This window comes from Salmo trutta, chromosome 15 (genome assembly GCF_901001165.1).
Source record: "Salmo trutta chromosome 15, fSalTru1.1, whole genome shotgun sequence".
In the NCBI taxonomy this organism is placed as follows: domain Eukaryota; kingdom Metazoa; phylum Chordata; class Actinopteri; order Salmoniformes; family Salmonidae; genus Salmo; species Salmo trutta.
The window spans coordinates 17,031,591-17,056,932 of NC_042971.1; the positions used below are offsets into that span (position 1 = coordinate 17,031,591).

Genomic DNA, 25,342 nt, shown 5'->3' on the forward strand with positions numbered 1-25,342 from the left:
TTTCAATGTACTGTTGTGTTGTTGTAGTTCAGTCTCTTAACATTGTCTAGCACTTGGGTGAAAACTGTGAGTGGGCGTCTCCATTTTTTCCCATTTCCTAACAAACACCAACGCGCACCTGTAAATGACTAGCTTAAGATAGATCTACTGTGTTTTTCCTTCCTCTGACAGAACAGAACAGAACAGAACAGAACAGAACAGTAACAGGAGCCGGTGTTCCCATGCCTGCTGGTGGCCTTGTCTGTCCGTCTCTGCCCCCACCGGGTTGAATAAAGCACTGTGCCGTTTCTGTCCCTCTGAGAAATGTCATCCACATCAGAGGTGTTGGGGGGGGCGCATGTTATCCAGGAAGATGACAAATCAGTGGGTGGTGTTTTGGCCAGAGTCCCAAATGGTTCCCTATTCCCTGCCATTTGGGACGCGGCCCCTTTTGCACTTGCTGTGGTGTGAAGTACATTTACTGTCTGTTAAACTCGGCGACACGCCTGCAACCTTCTGGTCATGACATTAGCTCTCCTCATGTCTTCAACCCACATCCCACCCCTGCTGAAGGTTGCTGGCCTAACTGTGCTGAGAACTGCCCTCGAGGTAGACGTCTAGGATCAGGTTACCCAACACCGAAACTAAACCACAACCATGAGGGGATGATCACATACAGTACCAGTCAAAGGTTTGGACACACCTACTCATTCCATGGTTTTTCTTTTGTTTTTAGTGTTTTCTACGTTGTAGAATAATAGTGAAGACATAAAAATTATGAAATAACACATATGGAATCATGTAGTAACCAAAAAAGTGTTACACAAATCAAAATATATTTTATATTTGAGATTCTTCAAAGTAGCCACCCTTTGCCTTGATGACAGCTTTGCACACTTTTGGCATTCTCTCAACCAGCTTCACCTGGAATGCTTTTCCAACAGTCTTGAAGGAGTTCCCACATGCAGAGCACTTGTTAGCTGCTTTTCCTTCACTCTGCAGTCCAACTCATCTCAAACCATCTCAATTGGGTTGAGGTCAGGTGATTGTGGAGGCCAGGTCATCTGATGCAGCGCTCCATCACTCTCCTTCTTGGTCAAATAGCCCTTGGTCATTGTCCTGTTGAAAAACAAATCATAGTCCAAACCAGATGGGATGGCATATCGCTGCAGAATGCTGTGGTAGACATGCTGGTTAAGTGTGCCTTGAATTCAAAATAAATCACAGATAGTGTCACCAGCAAAGCACCATCACACCACCTCCTCCATGCTTCATGGTGGGAACCACACATGCAGAGATCATCTGTTCACCTACTCTGCTTCTCACAAAGAAGCGGTAGGAACCAAAAATCTAAAATTTGGACTCATCAGACCAAAGGACAGATTTCCACCGGTCTAATGTCCATTGCTTGTGTTTCTTGGCCCAAGCAAGTCTCCTCTTCTTATTGGTGTCCTTTAGTAGTGGTTTCATTGCAGCAATTTGACCATGAAGACCTGATTAACACAGTCTCCTCTGAACAGTTGAAGTTGAGATGTGTCTGTTACTTGAACTCTGTGAAGCATTTATTGGGGCTGCAATTCCTGAGGTTGGTAACTCTAATGAACTTATCCTCTGCAGCTGAGGTAACTCTGGGTTTTCCTGTGGCGGTCTTCATGAGAGCCAATTTCATAGCGCTTGATGGTTTTTGAGACTGCACTTGAAGAAACTTTCAGAGTTCTTGAAATTTTCCGCATTGACTGACTTTCATGTCTTAAAGTAATGATGGACTGTCTTTTCTATTTGCTTATTTGAGCTGTTCTTGCCATAATATGGACTTGGTCTATTACCAAATAGACCTATCTTCTGTATACCGCCCCTACCTTGTCACAACACAACTGATTGGTTCAAACGCATTAAGAAGGAAAGAAATTCCACAAATGAACTTTTAACAAGGCACACCTGTTAATTGAAATGCATTTCAGGTGACTACCTCATGAAGCTGGTTGAGATAATGCCAAGAGTGTGCAAATCTGTCAAGGCAAAGGGTGGCTACTTTGAACAATCTCAAATATAAAATATATTTTGATTTGTTTAACTCTTTTGGTTACTACATGATTCCATGTGTTATTTCATTGGTTTTGATGTCTTCACTATCATTATACAATGTAGAAAATAGTCAAAAAATAAGGAGAAACCCTTGAATGAGTAGGCGTGTCCAAACTTTTGACTAGTACTGTACATTATAAATATCAAACCCTCTACCACTGGCTAGGGGAAACTTCTATCTCCCTGAAGTTTGAACCAAGGCCCTGTCCAAACACGTTTTAAAATATGCCATTCCTTCCTTTTAGAAATCGCTGATCTGTTATGACATTGGTTAAGAGTTGTGGAAGCTACGCTGTGTGAAAACCTATCCAATCCTTTCTACATCAGTGATCATCTCAAGGAAGGATGCAACTTTTAGTAGTTTTCCAAACAAGGCCGTAGTTGTGTGGGGTAGGAAGAGAAAATGAGAGTTGACAGTGTAGCATCTGAAATGTTCCTGTGGGTTGCAGACTGGCTGATCGAGTGAGCTCTCTCTGCTCTGGCCCGGCAACCCGCTCGCCCACTTTCTCGTCCCCTGGCCAGACCCAGCCGTGACTGGACAGACTCGGGGGGGCCCCCCGGGCCCGGCGCGTCTGCCACCTGATTGGCTTAGTGGGGGTGGTGGTTAGAGGGGGTCACAAAGGTCTGCTTTGTGCGTCTGCTGCCTGAGATGCTGCGGCCCCTCTATTTTCTCTCTCCACACTAGCCCTCTCTGATTCTATCTCCCGTTCTCCCTCTTCACTCACTAGCACTCCTAACACACTGCCCCTCTTTTGTACAGTAGCTCTCTCTCTCTCGCTGAGCCTCGCACGGAGGGTACAGTAGCCGCAAGATACACACACACACACACTCCAGATCCCCCAAGGCCAGTCAGTGTGCAATAAAACCCAAAGCCACATCCCCTCTGGGTCTGGGGTGGCACGAAGGGAAGCATGTACTGGTGTTCCGTATGGAGGAGCTGAGAGTCTGAAGCCCTTTTGTGTGTAATTCAGCTCTCCCCCGCTTCAGATAAATATTCCACAGGGTAAAGAAGGATCAAAGCTGCCTCTGCTGTGAAGCCGGGACTCAGAGGAGAGCGAGGGGAATATCCAAATATTTTTAGTTTCCCCGCTCGTGTCATGGACAATTACCTTCCTTAGACAGGAGTGCTGGTATCTTGGAACCTAGGATTTAGTCAATAATATAGCAATGATATAGCTCTGATAGCCTTAGGCCATGCTAATGTATAATATATGCTACTTAGCAAACACTTTTATCCTTAAGTGACTTAAATTTACAGTGAGGGCATACATTTCAGTACATGTGATCACTGCGGGAGTTGAACCCACAGCCTTGTTGTTGCTAGCGCCACACTCTTACCAACTAGACCAGTGTTTCCCAACCCTGGTCCTTGAGTACCTTCGACGGTATACATTTTTATTGCAACCCTGGACAGACACCTGATTCAACTTGTCCGCTAATCGTCAAGCCCTCAATGAGCTGGATGAGGTGTGTTTGTTCAGGGCTACAAACACAGAAATGTGTACTGTTGAGAAACGCTGAACTAGACCACACGACACCAGACCAGCATGCATTTGTCTGCCAGTTATACCATGTTAGGATTGCCCAACAACACAATAACAGTTACTACTGCTCCCTTCATAGTCAGCTTATTGAAGACGTATTTCCAGTAGCTAGGATACATTTGCCTCTCTAATTTGACTGTCTATCCCCTCATATCTAGAGTTAGTTCTGTCTGGATTTGCTGTTTGTTGTTTCATAATCTCTGTTGACCTGAGTCATCTCGCCCTCTTGCCCACATCGCTGTGACTCCACCCAGTCTGGCAGCCCAGAACAACTCTTTCTCCCCCCTCTTCTCTTTCTCTCTGTCCTCTCTTACTGTCTGTTTAATCTCTCTGTCCTCTCTTACTGTCTGTCTCTGTTTTCTCTCTCTCTGTCTTCTCTTACTGTCTCTCTGTTTAATCTCTCTGTCTTCTCTTACTGTCTGTCTCTGTTTAATTTCTCTGTCCTCTCTTACTGTCTGTCTCTGTTTAATCTCTCTGTCCTCTCTTACTGTCTGTCTCTGTTTAATTTCTCTGTCCTCTCTTACTGTCTGTCTCTGTTTAATCTCTCTGTCCTCTCTTACTGTCTGTCTCTGTTTAATTTCTCTGTCCTCTCTTACTGTCTGTCTCTGTTTAATCTCTCTGTCCTCTCTTACTGTCTGTCTCTGTTTAATCTCTCTGTCCTCTTTTACTGTCTGTCTCTGTTTTCTCTCTGTCTTCTCTTACTGTCTGTCTCTGTTTAATCTCTCTGTCCTCTCTTACTGCCTGTCTCTATTTTCTATGTACTCTCCCCTCCCTCCCTCCCTCCCTCTCGCTCATTGTTTATGTAGCCTGTGTTCAGGACATGTGACCCTGGCCAGAGAGAACACACCGTTCTCTCACCTCGCCCCTGTGGTTTTCCTCCACTTCCACAAGATATCTACAGTCAGCCACTGTACATCGATCCACTATGCTGGAAATGATAGAGAAAAAGGAGCATTAGGTTAGCCGCCTTCTGCCTGCGTCTCTGCAAACTCCACGAGTGAGTCTCTCTGATCACCACTTCAGACAATCCACACTTCCTGTAGCTCTGAACATCTTTAGGCTAGCTGGTCCTGCCTGGGGATGTAATTATAGTTATTGAAGCTCGGGGGGGGGGGGGGGGGGGGGGCAACGGACAGTAGAAGAGGGTTATCTAATGAAAAGATAACCAGCGTAATAAGGCACAACAACTCTGTATGAAAAATGTATCGAATGATTCTTCCCCCCCCGCGTGCGTAACCCACTCACATTTGATATTTTCCTGTTTTGGTTTTTTAGATGGAGATCACAGTGTGTGTGGTGGCGGAGAGATGGAGGCAACAGGCTGCTAGTAGCAGTAAGGCAGCTGTAGGGGGATTTCTCAGGCCTCACACTATTTGCATGGTTTTACATCAGACGTGTCGGCCAGGGAAGTGGAGGAAGTGTGGAGAGCAAAGTGTCTGTGCGTCCCAAATGGCAACCTATTCCCTATACTGTGCACCACTTTTGACTGAGCACCGCGAGGAATATGGGGCCATTTTGGGACGCACAGTGTGCCTGTGTAAACAGGCTGTACACTACCCACCCTCCGACGCAGTGAGGCAGGAGCCACGGTGATGTTGAGGATATGACCTGTTTAAGATTAGACGCCGAATCTGTCATTATCGCATCGCTTCCCACTCACTCAAAGGTCACCATTTGAGTACAGGTGGAGGAGATGACGAGGTGCGAGTGTGTGTGTGTGTATCCATCCGTGTGTGTTTTGGTTTGTTTGCGCACTGATAGGACTGGAAAACCCTAGGTTGTGTACCGGTCTAGGAACAAGCGTTGATGTGTGTGGTAACTGGGCGGGGGAAAAAATAGTCCGGCCCAGGAAATAATTCAAGTGAACCTATTTGACCTCTGTCTTGCCATGTTGATAAGTAAAGCGCTGCGTGTGTAAAACCATTCCCATTCCCAAAATCAGAATGCAATATTCCCATTCCACACAAGCACACTAATGATTAGGATTCACAATATATTAGTCCCCAACAACTCGTGTTAACCAAACAAACCCGAAGTAGATCGCAATGAAAACAAATGTAAATACTTTGTTAAAAAGCTCAGTTAGTCGTGTCAATGAATTCCGTCCATTGAACTCCAATGGAGAAAAACCTAGATTTGACTCTGTGTGTGTGTGTGAGAGCGAGAGATCCTTGACCCACTGAGAGAGCGAGAGATCCTTACAGAAATGTTTACGCTTATGGGCTCCCCTCCCAGTGGGTCAAGTGGCGTTCCCTGACCCCATTTCCCATGGCATAGTAAGAAGGGCATGAGGTGCCGGGGGAGGGGGTGTGACATGCTGCTCAGACAGAGAAGATGATGACTCCAGCTATGCTCTCCCCCCCCCCCCCCCCCCCCATGGCCTAGGGCTCCCTGTGCACTGCTGACATACCCCCATGTCTGGGCAGACCGACACAACACAGGGCCTGTGTATTGAACAGAGGACAGGGAGGGCTGTTAGGGCTGGTCTACTGTCGGAATGTCAGGATGTCACACTCCATGGTCCCAAATGGCACCCTGTTCCCTGTCTAGTGCACTACTTTTGACCAGAACCCTGGCGGGCCCTGATCAAACGATTCCTTGACTATCTCAAGCGTGTTTGACCTTCAAAAAAAATGTTTATTTCCTTCACTGTACATGTTCCAGTCAATTAAATACAAATGGACTAAAAGTTAAAACTGTGTGTTTTTTCTCTCTCTCTCTCTCTCTGTGTTGACAGGATGCTACCGGAGGTGGGGCGTATCCCGTTCTACTGGCCTGTGCAGGGCCAAGGCCGGGGGTGTGTGCTGGGCCTGGGGCTGAGCCAGAGGGACATGAAGACCACCGATGAGCCCCACAGTCGCTATGACCTGGATGACATGGACGTGTCCTGGCTGGAGCTGGTCAACCAGGAGTTCAGGGAACTGGGTGAGAGACGTCTTCGGAGTCCCAACCCGGCACCCTTTATAGTGCACTACTTTTGAGCAGGGTCCATAGGGCTCTGGTCAAAGGTAGTGCACTATGTAAGGAAATAGGGTTCCATTTGGAATGAGAACCTTCAAATCGACGTCAACAGGACTTTATTAACCTATCGATTTGTTGCGTCTGTTAGTTTGAGCATTTAGTTTAGAATATGACGCAAAAGCTGGTAAAACGACTCACTCACACATTTACTGGGCTACTGTGGATCAGCATTTTACCAGCATTGTATGACCATACTATCGTACCTCTACTCCATTGCGAAAACTTGCGTCCTCAAAACCCTAAACTGCAGACACATTTTAAAGGAGAAAACGCATCGCACCGAGTGACGGTCTGCCGTTCGCCATCTGGGACGCAAGCCAGGGCCTGTGGCCAGGGAGGGTTGGTAGTGCTGGTCAGAGTGGTTCATTCGTCCACCGTTCGGTCGTCGCCGTGTGTGTTTTTAGCGTTCGATTGCCGACATTTTTCGCCCGTTTCTCGATGTAGAATCGGGGGTTTTGTAAATTACGTGGCCGGCACTCTGTTCAGAGGTGCTAAGTATTCTCGGCTGGCCAACGCCACTGATGTGTCCGTGCCTTAACACTTCACCCAGTCCTCCTCTCTACACCTCCACTACTCCTCTCTCTTTTAGTGTGGAGTAGTGACGTTGGAGAGAGTAGTTTTGGGGGGGTCAGAAGGGTGCTCCTCCCTGCACTCTGTCCACACAGAGGGATCTTCCCACTGTTGAGCTCAGTCTCTATCAGCCAATCAACCGCTCTCTGGCTGGCTGGCCTGGGCTACTGTAGTTGACCCTGAAGCTCACTCTCTCGCCACATCACAGACCCAGTTTATTTACAATCTGATCTTGTGCTCATAGATAAGAAATATAATTGCATTTTTAAAATCCCTCAGGCCCGGGCTTATTTACTCTGCTTTTTAAATAGTTTTTCCTCGAATGGGTTGCTTCTCATAACCCCAATGTCTAGACCAAACAAGCGCTTGCTTGTTGCCGGGTTACAGTATAATGCCATATCGCAACACCGATGGGCTGATACAGCATGCTCCATCTTTTATTTTGATCTCTCTCTCTCTCGACCAACATCCCTCACTTCATTTCGCTCTCTCTATCTCTCTTTACCAACATCCCTCACTTCATTTCGCTCTCTCTATCTCTCTTTACCAACATCCCTCACTTCATTTCTCTCTCTCTCTCTTTACCAACATCCCTCACTTAATTTCGCTCTCTCTCTTTTCCCCACATGAAGTTATGTACTTTCACACACGCTTTCCCACTGAAATGTTTGTTCCTCTAGCCTCTCCCTATTTACAAGATGTAAATGTCACAGGCTCTGAAGTGAATGGTTAACTAAACTCAGCTTCTTCCTGGTTTGCTTTTAAAAACAACTCTTTAATCACTGTACAGTATGTAACCCACGGGAGGCCGTTTCCCAGTACTTATAAAACATGGTCTGACACATGGCCGTTTGCTTTCGGCTGTGGCTGTTGGAATTTGGCAAGAATCCGAAGAAGTACAAGATCAATTTATAGCCGGGTTTTAATAGTACAAAATGTTCTTCGAATGAAATACAAACAGTTGAGTTAAACACAAAACACGTGCCAGTCCAGTTACTTGAGTCCGATATAAATTCCCATAGGTGACGGCTTAGCCTTAGCCATGTGACTGTGACCCTTCACTAGACCCTTTTTTCCTTCTCTCCCAAATGTATGACTCTGACCTTCTGTGTCTGACACTGACCCTCTCTCCCTCCCTCCCTCAGAGCTGCCAGAGCTGGACGAGCTGACCATGGAGCGTGTGCTGGTGGAGCTGGAGAGCCAGTGTGAGGAGAACATGCAGCAGGCCATAGAGACGGAGGAGGGCCTGGGCATCGAGTACGACGAGGACGTGGTGTGTGACGTGTGCCGGTCCCCCGAGGGAGAAGACGGCAACGAGATGGTCTTCTGTGACAAGTGCAACATCTGTGTACATCAGGTACAGATAAGGGTTAGGTGGAGGTGGGCTATTTTGCTGGGTGAAGAGGCAGTTAGAAGTTGTAGGGATATTAAGAGTTTTTTTGTCTTTTGAAAGAGGGTGTTCGTGTTTAGTGAGCGTTAAGTCTGTTTGGGCGGGATTACGGGTGTTTTTGGGGGTCAGGGTGCGATTGGGGATGGGGGGATTTGTAGTTCTTTGGGGTCATGGAAAGATTTAAATAAAGGTCAAAGGTGGTAATTTGGGTTTGTTTATAGTTGTGGGGAGAAACTGGATACTCTACTCATTTCTTTCTTTGACTACTTACCTCCAACTGTCAGAGCATACAGAAACTCTCTCTGTTAATGGAATTCTGGGTATTTGACGACTATAAACAGCAAGAAAAACACGTCCCAGAAATAGAAACATCAACTTCATGTTTTTTAGTTTTTTAGACTGGAGTTTTTTTTTTTTTATTGGGTGGAATGGTGTTAATTGGTTTGACAATCCCCTGACAGTTATACAGCTCTATCAACCTCCTCCGTTCACCACTGTTTTGACATGTTTGAAAATAGTCCCTCATCCTCTCCATCTCCTCCCAATCCCTCTCCCCCCCCTCCATCTCCTCCCAATCCCTCTCTTCCCCCCCTCTCCATCTCCTCTTTCCCTCTCCTCTGCCTCGCTCCTCCATCTCCACCACCGTCTTTCCCCCTCCCCCACACCTCCGTCTCGCCCCCCCCCTCCGTCCTTCTCTCACTCTCCTCCCCCATCCCTCCGTCTCTCCCAGGCGTGTTATGGGATCCTGAAGGTCCCACAGGGGAACTGGCTGTGCCGAACCTGCGCCCTGGGGGTGCAACCCAAATGCCTGCTGTGCCCCAAGAGAGGCGGAGCCCTGAAGCCCACCCGCAGTGGAACCAAGTGGGTCCACGTCAGCTGTGCCTTATGGATCCCCGAGGTGAGCCCACTGGGGGCGCACACACCTGCACAGACGCACACATACACACATGAACAAGCACACACGCATACATATTCATACGCACCCCCACATTATACACATGCACACACACATTTATAGACCTTCAATACACACAATCATATTAATGATGAATATATATGCAAAAACACCCGCTCCCGCTCATAAACAGACAAGCACGCACACACACCTTGAGCATCAACACGACTGGGACAATAAGACAAACATGTGGTTACGTTAAGGCCTGCTGCGCAAACCGGCGTGAAGCGCTTAGATCCCTGTTAATGAAGTGCCTTTTGGTGTCCTGAACCCTTTTAGCAATAATTGTATTCTGTCACATTGATTGGACTAATTCTTATTGTTGTTCTTGTTTGTTTTACTTCCCCCACCAACGTCTTTGAATAGAAATTAATTTGCGTCCTTCGCTCTCTCGCTCTCTCTCTCTTTCTTTCTCTCTCTCTTTCTTTCTTTTTCTCTCTCTTTCTTTCTCTCTCTCTTTCTCTCCCTCTCTCTTTCTCTCTCTCTTTCTTTCTCTCTCTCTTTCTTTCTCTCTCTCTTTATTTCTCTCTCTCTCTCTATTTCTCTCTCTCTCTCTTTCTCTCCCTCTCTCTCTCTCTCCACTAAAGACACAGGCAGGGAGGGGTAGTTAATAAGATGCTGTGGCGGAGATGGGAATTTCACAGGCGTCAGGGGGGCTTTCAGCTTTGAGAGGGTCCGGCATCAGCTGAGGCTGTATCTCTCTCACTTAGTCTTCAAATGCTCAAACCTCCCGCCGTTCTACACCTCTCTCCGCGACCCTCCAAACCCCCGCCCTCCTCCGCCCTTATTCCAAAATAAGGCCAACTTCAATTTTCTGCCTTTTCCTTCAGGCTCTTGATTTCTTCCTCATTTCCAGTTGTCACTTTTAAATGAAAGCTTTTCATTGCCTTTTTGGTAATGTGAACTAATTGGAGCCGGAATAAGGGGAAGGAGCGATTTTTGAAAAGTAACGCGCGAGCGCGCGCGCGCGCACACACACTCAGAGAAAGACACTTGGAAAGAGACCCAGTCCTCCATCTTGACAGTTGAAGACTCTTGGATATCCTAATCAAGAGAGGACAAAAGCTAGGGAGGGGAAGGAAGATGGTGATGCCTGCGTAGAGCGAGAGAGCATAGCCCTCCACTCTGTGTGAAAGGCATATTTCAATGGCTGCAATCAGAATGGGGGAGGATTCACCCAGCATTTCATGGACTATCAGGGAGAGGAGGGGATGGAGGAAGTCCGGATTGTCTGCCAGTTATTAGGGCCTGGGCATGAAGGATGAGGCCTTTACAGAAATACTCTTTTCAGAGAGAGGAACATGAATGTGGGGGAATGAATGTCGGAAGCTGGGCGGAAGGGAAGAGCCCTTCGAGGGATGACACTGGGCTCTAGGAATATAGACTTCGCAGAGAACGTGACATGCAGTGAAAGAACTACTTACAATCTCAAAGGCTGTATTAACGTCTGTGAAGCAATGTGCTTGATGAGCATCTGTCAAAACGGTTCTGTGTGTATTACTGTCTGTATTAATGTCTTGTAAGACACATCTGTTTTGACTGTGTGTGTGTGTGTGTGTGTTATCTAGGTGAGTATAGGCTGCCCGGAGAAGATGGAGCCCATTACTAAGGTGTCCCACATCCCCTCCAGCCGCTGGGCCCTGTTCTGCAGCCTGTGTCGAGAACACACAGGCACCTGCATACAGGTGAGACACACACAATGTGAGACACATTACCAGAAAACACCACTTTTTCTGCACCAGTACACACAATAGTATGCATTTCTACACAACGTTCTATACACACAAGCACGCGCAAACACACACACACACACACACACACACACACACACACACACACACACAGTAAGCCCCCCTTTTCATATTAGCATTTCAATGTACCTGCGGGTGTTAAAGATGCCATGAAGGTGTGATAAGGAGTTCTTCATTTTAATTTAATTTAAGTTTCTCATTAGCAGCACATACGTGACCCACCATCTATTTTCGGTCTTAAGTTAAAAAAAAAAAAAAATGTGTTTTTTTGCATTGGATAAAAGTACAGACTCAGAGCTTCAAAATGGCACAGCATACACTGTAGTTGGAGGAAACATGGGGAAGTAATGCTGCTTTAAAAGTTAATACATTTATAATCCCATTTAGGAGAAAAAAAGCATTCAAACATTTTGCTGTGGTTTTCACACGTGCTCTCCATGAGTCCTTGGGGAAAAATGTATTTAGAAAAGAAACACTAACCAAATTCCCAAAAAGGATTCTTGTTCTCACCAAGTTACCCCTTTAGGCAAACCATTGACAGTATTAAATTGCCTGTTCTTGTATAATAAAGAAAACCTTTCACATTGAACAGCTACTGTGCTGCTCTTTGTTTACGCCCATGTAGCATCGTTCTGAGACTCTAGACCCAGCCATCTCTTAAAGAATTCACTATAGAACACATGCGACTGTGGCCATGCGCTGAAGCAGTGAGGTAGTGCTTTAAAAAAACGAAGAAAAGTGCTAAAGGTGCTAGCCTACATTTTAGGAAAACTTCAAACACCACAAGGTAAAAACAATATCTAGACCTAGGCCTATATCATAAGATCCTTTCAGTAACTTTGGTTCAGGTTACGATATGAACAAACGAATCTAGCCTGAGAGCATACTGTACATTCGGAAAGTATTCATACCCCTTGAACTTTTCCACGTTTTGTTACGTTACAGCCTTATTCTAAAATGTATTAAATAAAAAAAATAAGCCCTCCTCGATCTACACATAATACCCCATTATGACAAAGGGAAAAACTGGTTTTTAGAAAGGTTTGCAAATGTATTAAAAATAAAAAGGTATTCAGACCCTTTCATATGAGACTTGAAATTGAGCTCAGGTACACCCTGTTTCCATTGATCATCCTTGATGTTTCTACATCGGAGTCCACCTGTGGTAAATTCAATTGATTGGACATGATCTGGAAAGGCACACACCTGTCTATATAAGGTCCCACAGTTGACCATGCATGTCAGAGCAAAAACCAAGCCATGAGGTCAAAGGAATTGTCCGTAGAGCTCCAAGACAGGATTGTGTCGAAGCACAGATCTGGGGAAGGGTACCAAAACATTTCTGCAGCATTGAAGTTCCCCAAGAACACAGTGGCCTCCATTCTTAAATGGAAGAAGTGTGGAACCACCAAGACTCTTCCTAGAGCTGGCCACCCGGCCAAACTGAGCAATCGGAGGAGAAGAGCCTTGGTCAGGGAGGTGACCAAGACCCAATGGTCACTCTGACAGGGCTCCAGAGTTCTTCTGTGGAGATGGGAGAACCTTCCAGAAGGACAATCATCTCAGCAGCACTCCACCAATCAGGCCTTTATGGTAGATTGGCCAGACGGAAGCCACTCCTCAGTAAAAGGGACATGACAGCCAGCTTGGAGTTTGCCAAAAGGAACCTAACGGACACAGACCATGTGAAACAAGATTCTCTGGTCTGATGAAACCAAGATTCTTTGGCCTGAATGCCAAGCGTCACGTCTGGAGGAAACCTGGCACCATCCCTATGGTGGTAGCAGCAGCATGCTGTGTGGTTGTTTTTCAGCAGCAGGGACTGGGAGACTAGTCAGGATCGAGGGAAAGATGAACGGAGCAAAGTACAGAGAGATCCTTGATGAAAACCTGCTCCAGAGCGCTCAGGACCTCAGACTGGGGCAAAGGTTCACCTTCCAACAGGACAACGGCCCTAAGCACACAGCCAAGACAATGCAGGAGTGTCTTTGGGACAAGTCTCTGAATGTCCTTGAGTGGCCCAGCCAGAGCCCGGAATTGACCCCGATCAACCATCTCTGGAGATACCTGAAAATAGCTGTGCAGCGACGCTCCCCATCCAACCTGACAGAGCTTGAGAGGATCTGCAGAGAAGAATAGGAGAAACTCCCCAAGTCCAGGTGTGCCAAGCTTGTAGCGTCATACCCAAGAACACTCGAGGCTGTAATCGCTGCCAAAGGTGCTTCAACAAAGTACGGCATAAAGGGTCTGAATACTTATGTAAATGTAATATTTCCGTTTTATATTTAGAATAAATTTGCAAAAAATGTTAACCAGTTTTTGCTTTGTCGTTATGGGGTATTGTGTGTAGATTGATTTTTAATTTGATCCATTTGTAGAATAAGGCTGTAGCGTAATGTGGAAAAAGTCAAGGAGTTTGTATACTTTCAGAATTTTCTGTATATCTGTCCTGCCCTTTGACAGGACAAGGAGGAAGGACATGCGCATTGCACAGCAGCTGAAACCTAGTGACATCTGAGTGAAAGCTCCTTGGCCACAATAACACCAGGCTCCAGACAATTAAAACTATAAAGGAGGATAGCAGACAAAAATAGACAAGACATTAAAACCTTGCATACCAGCAATAACATTCATTGACTACCAAACAATAAGCTCGAAGTACAAAGACAAACTACCTGAAGTGTTGCTTTTTCACCCTCGATCATCTCCTTGTACTAGTGGCGGAGAGCAGGTTTATGCTGAAAGACAAATTCCCTCAAAATAGGCCCTCGGAAATCAAATTAGCATAATAAAACAATCCCCATTAAAAATCTGTCGGTTTCAGCTAGAGATATTTGTTTTTTTTGCATTGGATGTCTCAATCCACCGCAACCGCCGATGTCGCACCTCCCCATTTGCGGCGAAATGTGACAGAGCTAGAGCAGTGTTTGTCAGACCATGAGACATCCCGAAAATAGTCTGTAGCGTCTGAATGGTTTGGCCTCTTTGGAAAGATGAGACTCTCGTGAACACGTCCAAGTCAGTTGTTTTGCTCTAGGACTCCCATACGCCTCAAGCCTCATCTTAAGGTCCCCCGGTACCAATTGAAAACATTTATGGAAGTGTATATGGAGACTGTTTAGTGTAAAAAATAAGGGGTTTAAATATATGTACAAAATAAATAAATGTTTCCTGATCTTTCTTATATCGCTCAGATATACAGTAGGACTGACACTTCGGAACAAAAGTCCCAAAAATAAATAACAGGGAAGATCTGTTTCATGTGGTGAATCTGTTATTCAATGCGTTTGTGTTGGCAGTAAGGCCAAAACTAATTTGTCGTCAAATAATGAAAACACTTTTTTATATATATATATCTCCCCACTTTCGAGGGCTCTTAAAATTCAAATAGCTAAATTATCCTTGGTATGACTTTCTTAAAACAATTCCATATAGCTTAGTATAACCCCTCCCCCGGCTTAGACGGGGCTTAGACTCTTATGGGTTTAAACATTAATTAATTCATGCCCTATAGCTTGTTATTTCCTGTTGACTGCTACAGCTGTATTAAAATGCCCTGTGCACACTTAACCTGCTTCCATTCCATTAATGGCAATGAAGACACAAGACAACTAGCTAGATTTAGCAAACATTTAGCTTCGTAATTACCAACTGGCTAGATGTAAATGGTATTCATCTAGCTAGCCAGCTAGTTGAACATGCAAAAAAAACCAGTAGCTAGCTATTTAGCTATCATTGCATCGTGGCTATCTAGCTAGCCAACTTAGCATGTCCCTATAACGTAACATGTGGTTTGATTAGCTTGCTAATTCTTTATTTAGCCAGGTAGGCTAGTTGAGAACAAGTTCTCATTTGCAACTGCGACCTGGCCAAGATAAAGCATAGCAATTCGACACATACAGAGTTACACATGGAATAAACAAAACATACAGTCAATAATACAGTAGAACAAAAGAAAACAAAAAGTCTATATACAGTGAGTGCAAATGAGGTAAGTTAAGGCAATAAATAGGCCATGGTGGCGAAGTAATTACAATATAGCAATTAAACACTGGAATGGTAGATGTGCAGAAGATGAATGTGCAAGTAGAGATACTGGGGTGCAAAGGAGCAAGATAAATAAATAAATACAGTATGGGGATGAGGTAGGTAGATAGATGGGCTGTGTACAGATGCAGTGATCTGTGAGCTGCTCTGACAGCTGGTGATTAAAGCAAGTGAGGGAGATATGAGTCTCCAGCTTCAGAGATTTTTGAAGTTCGATTCCAGTCATTGGCAGCAGAGAACTGGAAGGATAGACGACCAAAGGAGGAATTGGCTTTGGGGGTGACCAGTGAGATATACCTGCTGGAGCGCGTGCTACGAGTGGGTGCTGCTATGGTGACCAGTGAGCTGAGATAAGGGGGAACTTTACCTAGCAGAGACTTGTAGATGACCTGTAGCCAGTGGGTTTGGCAACGAGTATGAAGCGAGGGCCAACCAACAAGAGCATACAGGTCGCAATGGTGGGTAGTGTATGGGGCTTTGGTGACAAAACGGATGGCACTGTGATAGACTGCATCCAGTTTGTTGAGTGTCTGAGGCTATTTCATAGATGACATCACCGAAGTCGAGGATCGGTAGGATAGTCAGTTTTACGAGGGTATGTTTGGCAGCATGAGTGAAGGATGCTTTGTTGCGATATAGGAAGCCGATTCTAGATTTAACTTTGGATTGGAGACGCTTAATGTGAGTCTGGAAGGAGAGTTTACAGTCTAACCAGACACTCAGGTATTTGTAGTTGTCCGCATATTTTAAGTCAGAGCCGTCCAGAGTAGTGATGCTGGACGGGCGAGCAGGTACGGGCAGTGATCGATTGAATAGCATGCATTTAGTTTTACTTGCATTTAAGAGCAGTTGGAGGCCACGGAAGGAGATTTTTTGATTTGCGTTCGCACCACAGTGGCTATTTTCGGTAGCTAGCTAGTTAAACATGAATGACAAACTGGCAAACATGAAAAAGATGATCACATCCTCAATCAAAATTAACAGCAGACTGCATCTGGCCAGCTCAGCTAGCCATGTAAACAATGGCTCATTGCGGGACGAAGCAAACTAGAACGGTACCAGTATGCAACTGTCTAGCTAACTAGCTAGCCATATAGCGAACAATATCTAGCAATGAAAACAACTTTTTGATACAATTGAGATAGCTACATGTACATACGTTATTATCTTGCCAGTTTAACTGTAGACTCTTACTTGTGTATGGATTATGGTGGTTCGCGGAAGACTGAACAAATCCCCAGTTAGCAAGCTGGGCCCGTTTTGACACCAAACAGCTGAAACGGCTACACTGTGTGTGTGTGTGTGTGTGTGTGTGTGTGTGTGTGTTCGTTCAGTGAATTGCTGTCTGACAAATGATGATTGATGTTTTATTGGAGGATTATTATATTCAAATATTCACCATTTATTTTAAATGCAGCTCATCAATAAGGAAGTGTCCCAAATGGCACCCTATCCCCTACATAACACACTACCTTAAGTGCACTATACATGGAATAGGGTGCCATTTGGGACGCACACTAAGGCTAGGGTTGATATGTCCAGGAAGGGTGCAGTGAAGCAGGAGAGCTTGTACTGTATCTGTATCCACTATCCACCAGACAGACAGTGTGATATATTTGGACTGAAAATAACTACTTCTGTTTAATGTTTAGCGGACTGACAATGGGAGTCAGTGTGGGGAACTGGTATTGAGGGCATTACCAAGCTGCAGGGTAAAGAGATGAGGAATAGTGATTTCCAGTTCTGGCTTATCTCTCTCGCCTCATCGTAGCAGACGAAGCCGTATGGGCTCTCAACCCTCAGGAGAGAGACAGCCACTGAGACAAGTGGAATACTCTACTGTGATGAAGAGAGAAAACATGGAAAGGGAGAGTCAGAGCCACAAGTTCTCTCTGCTTCAGTGATGGGAGTGCGTTGGGCCTCTGCAGAACAGCGAGAGAGAGGAAGAGGCAGAGAGAGAGAGAGAGAGGGAGGGATAAAGAGAGAGAATGGGCACAGGAGAGGGCTAGAGTGACAAGAGGGCTGTGATATCTTCTGTGAGTTGGACCTCTGTAGACAGAGCGAAAGAAAGGGAAAGAGGGAGGGAGGGCGCGACAGAGGAGAGCCAGTTCCCAGGCAGCCACAGGGACACCTTGGCTTTGTCCCACATGGCACCCTATTTCCCTACATAGTGCAGTACTTTACCAGAGCCCTATGGGTGTCCTTTTGGGCCCCGGTCAAAGGTACTGCACTAGATAGGGAATAGGGTACCATTTGGGATGCAGACCCTGAGCTGAGCAGGCCTGTCATTGTCGTCCCAGGCCCTTAGAGAATGTGGGCCTCTTGTTCTGCTGCTCTCTGATGGCATGGAAAACACTGCTATCCCCCATCCTCTCCCAGAGGCAGTCTTTGGTGAGGTCTGAAATGGATAGGCCTGAGGAAAGGCAACAACAGTGGTTTGATTTTTAGACTGCGGTTGTAATGTCGGGAGGCGCGGACAGATCAGGGTTCCCTTGTTGTTCTCTGTGGCTTCTGATACTTATAGGAACCAAGGTTTTATTAGCGGAGCTCCTGTTTGTCTGGGGGTAGACAGTATAGAGGCAGACAGAAGAAATTTAGCAGAACACTAATTTCTCTGAACAGAATCTCTGTATTTCTCTCTGTGGTGGCAGAGGAAGGAGTTGTGACAGTATTGCGGAGCAGTCATTACCATGTTTGTGTGGAGACAACATCATCAGAGACAAACTATTGTTTCCCCTACAGATTGCGGGACTGTGTTTACCCGTCTTCTGTATGCGTGATTAACAACTCTGAAGCGGTGTTTAACGTGACACTCATATTTGAAACTTATCTTTCCTTTACTCCCTTGTGCTTCCTCACCTCCCTCCCCCTCCCTCACTCCCTCACTCACTCACTCCCCAGTGCTCCATGCCGTCCTGCATTGTGGCCTTCCATGTGACCTGCGCCTTTGACCATGGCCTTGAGATGCGCACCATCCTGGCAGAGAACGATGAAGTGCGCTTCAAATCCTACTGCCTGGAGCACAGTAGCACTACCGCCCCCGGCAACAGTAACAACGCCATGGCCGGCAACAGTAACCACGCCAACAGCGCTGGTGCCAGCAGCAAACCAGACTGGGCTGGACACGGCAACGACCACAGAGCCTCCGTAACTGCGCCAGACCACCACCAAGCGACCAGCGAGCTGCCGCCGGCAGAGCGGCCGCTGCCGCCTGTGGAGCGTCCAGACCGGGACCAGATAGAGAGGGAGAAGGCCAGCCAGCGCAAACAGAAGCTACAGGAGCTGGAGGACGAGTTCTACCGCCTGGTGGACCCCAAAGACGTGGCGGAGAGCCTGGGCCTGCCGGACGCCCACGTGGACTTCCTGTACCAGTTCTGGAAGCTGAGGAGGAAGTCCAACTTCAACCGTCCTCTGGTGACGTTGAAGAGAGACGAGGTAGATAACCTGGCGCAGCAGGAGCAGGACGTGTTGTACCGACGCCTCAAACTGTTCACACACCTACGCCAGGACCTGGAGAGGGTGAGTGGCTGGCCCGGGGAGGTGGGGACAATGTGTGTGTAATGTGAGTGTGTGTGTGTCGTTTGTTGTTATAATGACATGTATGTGTGTTGGTCTGTCTGTCTGTCCAGCTGTCTGTCCAGCTGCGTCATCCATTGGGCAGATGGTGAAAGGGCTACATTTGCAATGTAGTCATTTAGCAGACAATCTTATCCAGAGCAACTTACAGTTGTGCATCCATCTTAAGATAGCTAGGTCAGACAACCACTTGACATGGTTATAGTAAGTCCATTTTTGCTCAGAAAAGTAGCTATCAGCAAAGTCATGTGCTAGTAAAAAGAAAAAAAAGATTTTCCATAAAGATACTTTACGTCTGTTAGGCTTTATACCTGAATGATGTTTCAGTAACACTCACACAAACTCTGTCCATAATGTAGTTTGACTGAGACCAGGGGCATCCTGTACTATCCGCTCAGAGGGAAACAATCAGGGGCTACATCAGGCAAGGCTCCAGTAAAGTATGTTGTATAGAGTGGAGTGGAGAGAGGTAGGCAGCTAACTAGGTCCAAATGGCCGATTTAATTACCAGGATGGAGAGGGAGGCTGAGCAGAGCAGACAGACTCAATGGTCCCCTGAGACACAAACGGGCACATACACACGCACAGACACACCACAAACACACGCACAGACACACACACGCACAGACACACCACAAACACACGCACAGACACACACACACACACCGCACAAACACCCTCTGTGGTAAAGGCTCACTAATAACCTCAAACGGCAGATCGATGCGTCCAGAGCTCCTCTTTCATTCGGGCCCTCCACTTAGCTACGGGGCCTTTAGATTAAGTGATGTCCGTGTTTGTCACGCAGTTGCTGCCGATCCCATTTCCCCTCTATAGACCTCCCTCCTGAGTCCTGCCACTGCAGGAACATGCGTGGGCCGGGCCTTATCAGGTTATCGCCGCTCTCCATATGCTGCAATACACAACGCTGTCAATGTGCTTGAGTCCCCCCCCACGCCACAGTACAGAGAATAACAAAAAACCATGTGAAGGTACTATTTTATTTATCCCTTGACGTCTTAATTGAGTGGTTTTGGTGGTTATAATTAAGTTCGGGGACAAGGGTCGGGTCCAAAAGGGAATTGTGCGGGTGGTTATGTCAGGGGAGGGTTAACAGGCTATTGGAAATACATTTCTATCCTCTTAACCTGAATCATTGGAGTAGTGGATGATTGGGTTTCTGGGTTGCAAATCCCAATTGGAACCCCTATTCCCTTAATTAATCATGAACTACTTTTTGATTGACCGTATGAGCCCTGGTCAAAAGTAGTGCACTATCAAGGGAATAGGATGCCATTTGGGATGCTTCCCTGCTGCTGCTGATCGGATGCGATAGGACGGCCACCCCTCCACCTGTCCTCTATCCCCTGACCACCCTGATTGTTGTCCCCCACGATGAAATTGGGGAGAAGACTGTGGATCTGTTTCCGTATGCTAGTATGCTCATACGTTAGTCACAAGCGATCTCTCAGACGGCACTGGCCCGAATTCTGACGAAGCTTGGGTGAATGATGCGTCTTGCCATATGCAGCTTCAGCACTCAGCAGTCCCGTTCTGTGAACTTGTGGGGCCTACCACTTCGCGGCTGAGCCGTTGTTGCTCCTAGACGTTTCCTTTTCCCCATCACAGCACTTAGTTGACTGGGGAAGCTCTCGCAATGACTTGTTGGAAAGGTGGCGTCCAATGACGTAGCAACGTTAAATGTCACTGAGCTCTTTAGTAAGGCCATTGTACTGCCAATGTTTGTCTATGGAGGTTGCATGGCGGTGTGCTTGATTTATACACCTGTCAGCAACGGGTGTGGCTGAAATAGCCGAATCCACTAATTTGAAGGGGTGTCTACATACTTTTTTTGTATATATAGTGGACTTCGCATCTATAGACAAAGGTCTGGAAAATATTGTGTTGGGAGACAAGTACCTAAAACAACATGGCCGCTATTGACAAATAAACATTCACGTGGGTGTGGTCTTGCACATAAATGCATATAAATCAGTCAAGGTTATTCGTATTGTAACAAAATGAGGTATACATGTTGAAAACACTGTCTAGACTCAATAAATCCGAGAACATTCATATCGACCACACAGTGGCGCTATAACAGACTCATGTTTATATCTCTTGATCTGTTTGACTCAGAGTAACGAAATTTGGCACACATGCTCAGGGATATGAGTAGTTAACCCACACGATATCCCAGACACAACTCGCCCAATGTTGATGAAACTTGGGTGAATGGTGCGTCTTGCCATGGAGATCCAGCATTTACAAAATGACACTGATTGGCCCAAGGGGGGCGCTGCATCAGTCGTAGGGGGGGGGGGGGCGACATATTGACTGTTACCATGTTTTAACAGTGGTGGCTTGAGGGCTGGCGCTGGGTAGGCCTAGTTAATAATACACCCCTCAGCAAGAAACAATGGTTGAGCTGAGCAGGGAGTAGGAAGTGTTTAAGTAGACAGGTTTCCTCCCTGTCTTCCCAGTGGCGTGGCAGCCGGGCGGACGCTTGGCAAGGAGCTCTTTTTTTTTTTAATTTGCCACGCTCACTGGTTAAATGAGCCAGCCAGGGAGAGGTGAGAGTAGAGAGACTTCAGGGGCTGTGATTTCTGTGTTTGCTGTCTGGATTAAACAGCCATGCTGTTACTACTGCTGAGTGATCCTCCAGGCAGGTTCATTGATTCTGTAAGCCCTAGAATTCGAACATTCAGAGCATTTAGTCTTGCTAATGAGCTGATTCTAAATAGAGATTAAAAGGTATTTTCAGGTGAACGCGGAGCTGTCTACCTTAGTGTTCGGTTCTCCCATAGTGAAATATCTGACGTAGGCCCTAGTACTTAGTGTAATAGGTCAGAGTTAATCACATTTGCCGAGCGGTATTTAGGCTATGCTGTGTATAGGCTATGCTGTGTATATCTTTGTCAACTAACTAGTCTGCACTCATGTCTTCGTTCAAATGAATTGGAACTAGGTATACGTAGGTAAAAATGATATGAATTTAATTGAGCCCTTCAGCCCTATATTGTGCTTTTTGGTTACTGTTATCACCAACTGAATTTTGCTCTGCCCGGACTACCAGATGTTGTCTGCCCACTGACTCAACATGGCACTTGTACCTATTACCTTATGGTGCATCTGGGGTGGCAGGTAGCCTAGTGGTTAGAGTGTTGGGCCAGTAACCCGAAAGGTTGCTGGATCGAATCCCCGAGCTGACAAGGTAAGAATCTGTCGTTCTGCCCGAGCAAGGCAGTTATCCAACTGTTCCCCGGATGCCGAAGACGTGGATGTTGATTAAGGCAGCTCTTCGCACCTCTCTGATTCAGAGGGGTTGGGTTAAATGCGGAAGACATAATTCAGTTGAATGCATTCAGTTGTACAATTGACTAAACTAGATATCCCTCTTTCCCGTTCCTTTCCTTCCCCATAGGGGCACTTCTCAGTGGGTTCCTATAGAGTGGATTGCCTGTGGACAGGTGTTGGTCCTCTTCGATCAAAGAAGTATGAAGAATTGTGACTGCGAGTTAAAGGAAAATTCCACCCAATAACGATTTGTTTCATTAGTCCATTGTTGACATAGTCCCAAAATGTTTTGCTTGTCAGCAATCACGTTTTCAAGATGCCTAACTTTAACAATACAGAAATCATTCCCATATGATGCATTTTGATTAATATGATACAAAATGCAAAATGCATCATACGGGATGATTTCTGTGTTTTTAAAGTTATCTTGAGAACTTGATTGCTGACAAGCAAAACATTTTGGGACTATGTCAACAATGTGCTAATGAAACAAATACCAAAAGATAGATTTTGGGTGGAATTTTCCTTTAAGGGCTAATTAACACATTCCTGGTCTGTTTCTGTCACGTAACACTCCCACAATATGTTATGAAAGGGACCGCTCATTCGTTAGCAACGTGCATAGCAACAAGACCCGCTGGAGACAGAGCAAGAGAAAAGAACATCGACGTGAACACCGTTTTTATAGATTGTCTGTCTCCAGTGATGAGGCTGTATTCCCTTTCATTTAGCACCTACACTCAGAACAGCCTCAATTTGTCGGGGTATGGACTACAAGGTATCAAGCGTTACACAGGGATGCTGGCCATTGTTGACACCAATGCTTCCTACAGTTCTGTCAAGTTGGCTGGATTTCCTTGGGTGGTGGACCATTCTTGATAAACAAGGGAAATTGTTGAGTGTGAAAAACCCAGCAGCATTGCAGTTCTTGACACTCAAGCCGGTGCACCTGGCACCTACTACCATACCCTGTTCAAAGGCACTTAAATATTTTGTCCTGCCCATTTACCCTCTGAATGGCACACGTACACAATCCATGTCTCAATTGTGTCAAGGCCAGGGCTGTGGCGGTCATGAAACTTGGTCAGCCGGTCATTGTCAAGCAAATAACTGTCGGTCTCACGGTAATTTACTGTTAATTAACATGAACAAATGTAGCATCTGCTGGCTTCCACACAACCTACAAGCCACTGATGCAGACCTTTGGAACATCTACATTTTAAAAAGTCTAATAAATCCATGTAATATAGCCTACTCCTAATTTTAGCCTAAATTCATAATTTATTTTGGACAGGTCTAAAAAAGCATGATATAAAGAAAATGTAGTCTATTTCAGAAGAACAGAATAGCATACTCTGAGTTGTCCTTATGTTAGGCCCTGATATGGCTATGCCATATTGCTGTTGTCTACACTAGTTAATTTAGCAGAAAACATTTGCTTAGAATTCCATGGCTTTATTTTAATTATTTTATAGACAAATAAAATTGAACAGCTTAATAAAATAACGGTTATTTTCTCCAAACAATTTCAAAGGAAGTGCACACATGCGGCTATTCTGTGTTGAGCGGTTGACAAAAATACAGGTCCTCCTATATGCTTAATTTCGCGTTATTTATGCAACTTTTGTTGTGATACAAACTTTGGGCTATATGTTTTGATTTTTAATTAGCAATTTAAAAAAAATAAATTGTGCAAGCCGCACACATTTCATCAGTCTCTCATTCACAATTTGACAAGCACTTGATAATATTATCACCAGGCCTCGAATTGCCCGGTGGCATCCCCCTTGTGTGACCATATTGCACCCTAAAAAATCCATGCCTTTTCCCCCGAAAGTTGCCGTTGTGCCCTTGGGCTGAATATAATCATTATAATTCCCTTCTCCTGGCTGCCGTGCTCCGAAGCACCTCTCACTCACATAGATCTCTCATATCTCAATTCTTATTAGTCAATGCCCGTCATGTGATCGGGTCCTTCTCACAGGCATTTCAGCTAAGAAGTAGGCCAGAAGTGTATGAAGACAGACACATCGGGGATGCAACAGCGTGCTTCCCTCTTATTGAATTCCAAGGCGCATATTAAAAATGTTAGAACTGTTCACATTTAGCCTACTTTTTGACAACTCTAGTCAAGGCTTAAAAATCCTTCTTTAACACTACAACCGCTGGGCCTCGATGGACTGCAACATTCTTACTTCTAAATTAATATATTGATATATGCTATCGCAAAACTAATAATTTGCTTGTCTTTCTGAAGGCCTTGGGTACCATTAGAATATGATTTGTATTTTATTTCAAATAACAAAATAGCACTTTCATTAGTAACAGCCTTATTCTAAAATGGATTAAATAAAACAAATTTCTCTTCAATCTACACACACTACCCCATAATGACAAAGCAAAAACAGGTTTTTAGACATTTTGGCAAATGTACAGTATTACAAATCAAAAACTGAAATACCTTATTTACATACATTGGAACTCAGAAGTTTACATACACCTTAGCCAACTACATTTAAACTCAGTTTTTCACAATTCCTGACATTTAATCCTAGTAAAAATTCCCCGTCTTAGGTCAGGTAGGATCACCACTTTATTTTAAGAATGTGAAATGTCAGAATAATAGTAGAGAGAATTATTTATTTCAGATTTTATTTCTTTCATCACATTCCCAGTAGGTCAGAGGTTTACATACATTCAATTAGTATTTGGTAGCATTGCCTTTAAATTGTTTAACTTGGGTCAAATGTTTCGGGTAGCCTTCCACAAGCTTCCCACAATAGGTTGGGGGAATTTTGGCCCATTCCTCCTGACAGAGCTGGTGTAACTGAGTCAGGTTTGTAGGCCTCCTTGCTCGCATATGCTTTTTCAGTTCTGCCCACAAGTTTTCTATAGGATTGAGGTCAGGGCTTTGTGATGGCCACTCAAATACCTTGACTTTGTTGTCCTTAAGCCATTTTGCCACAACTTTGGAAGTATGCTTGGGGTCATTGTCCATTTGGAAGACCCATTTGCGACAAAGCTTTAACTTCCTGACTGATGTCTTGAGATGTTGCTTCAATATATCCACATCATTTTCCAACCCCATGATGCCATCTATTTTGTGAAGTGCACCAGTCCCTCCTGCAGC

The 25,342-nt window shown here is 45.4% G+C and overlaps 1 protein-coding gene across 5 annotated transcripts in view; it reads left to right on the forward strand.

Annotated features, from left to right (window-relative positions):
• The window catches only part of LOC115148566 (protein Jade-1), a gene marked incomplete at its 3' end in the record, with an annotated part of 123,268 nt that overhangs the window by 69,697 nt on the left and 28,229 nt on the right, over positions 1-25,342 (forward strand). For all 5 annotated transcript variants that reach the window (XM_029690565.1, XM_029690562.1, XM_029690564.1 and 2 more), the window contains 5 exon segments: positions 6,346-6,533; positions 8,345-8,556; positions 9,320-9,487; positions 11,113-11,229; positions 18,244-18,861. In XM_029690565.1, the coding sequence (XP_029546425.1) occupies positions 6,346-6,533; positions 8,345-8,556; positions 9,320-9,487; positions 11,113-11,229; positions 18,244-18,861 (1,303 nt within the window).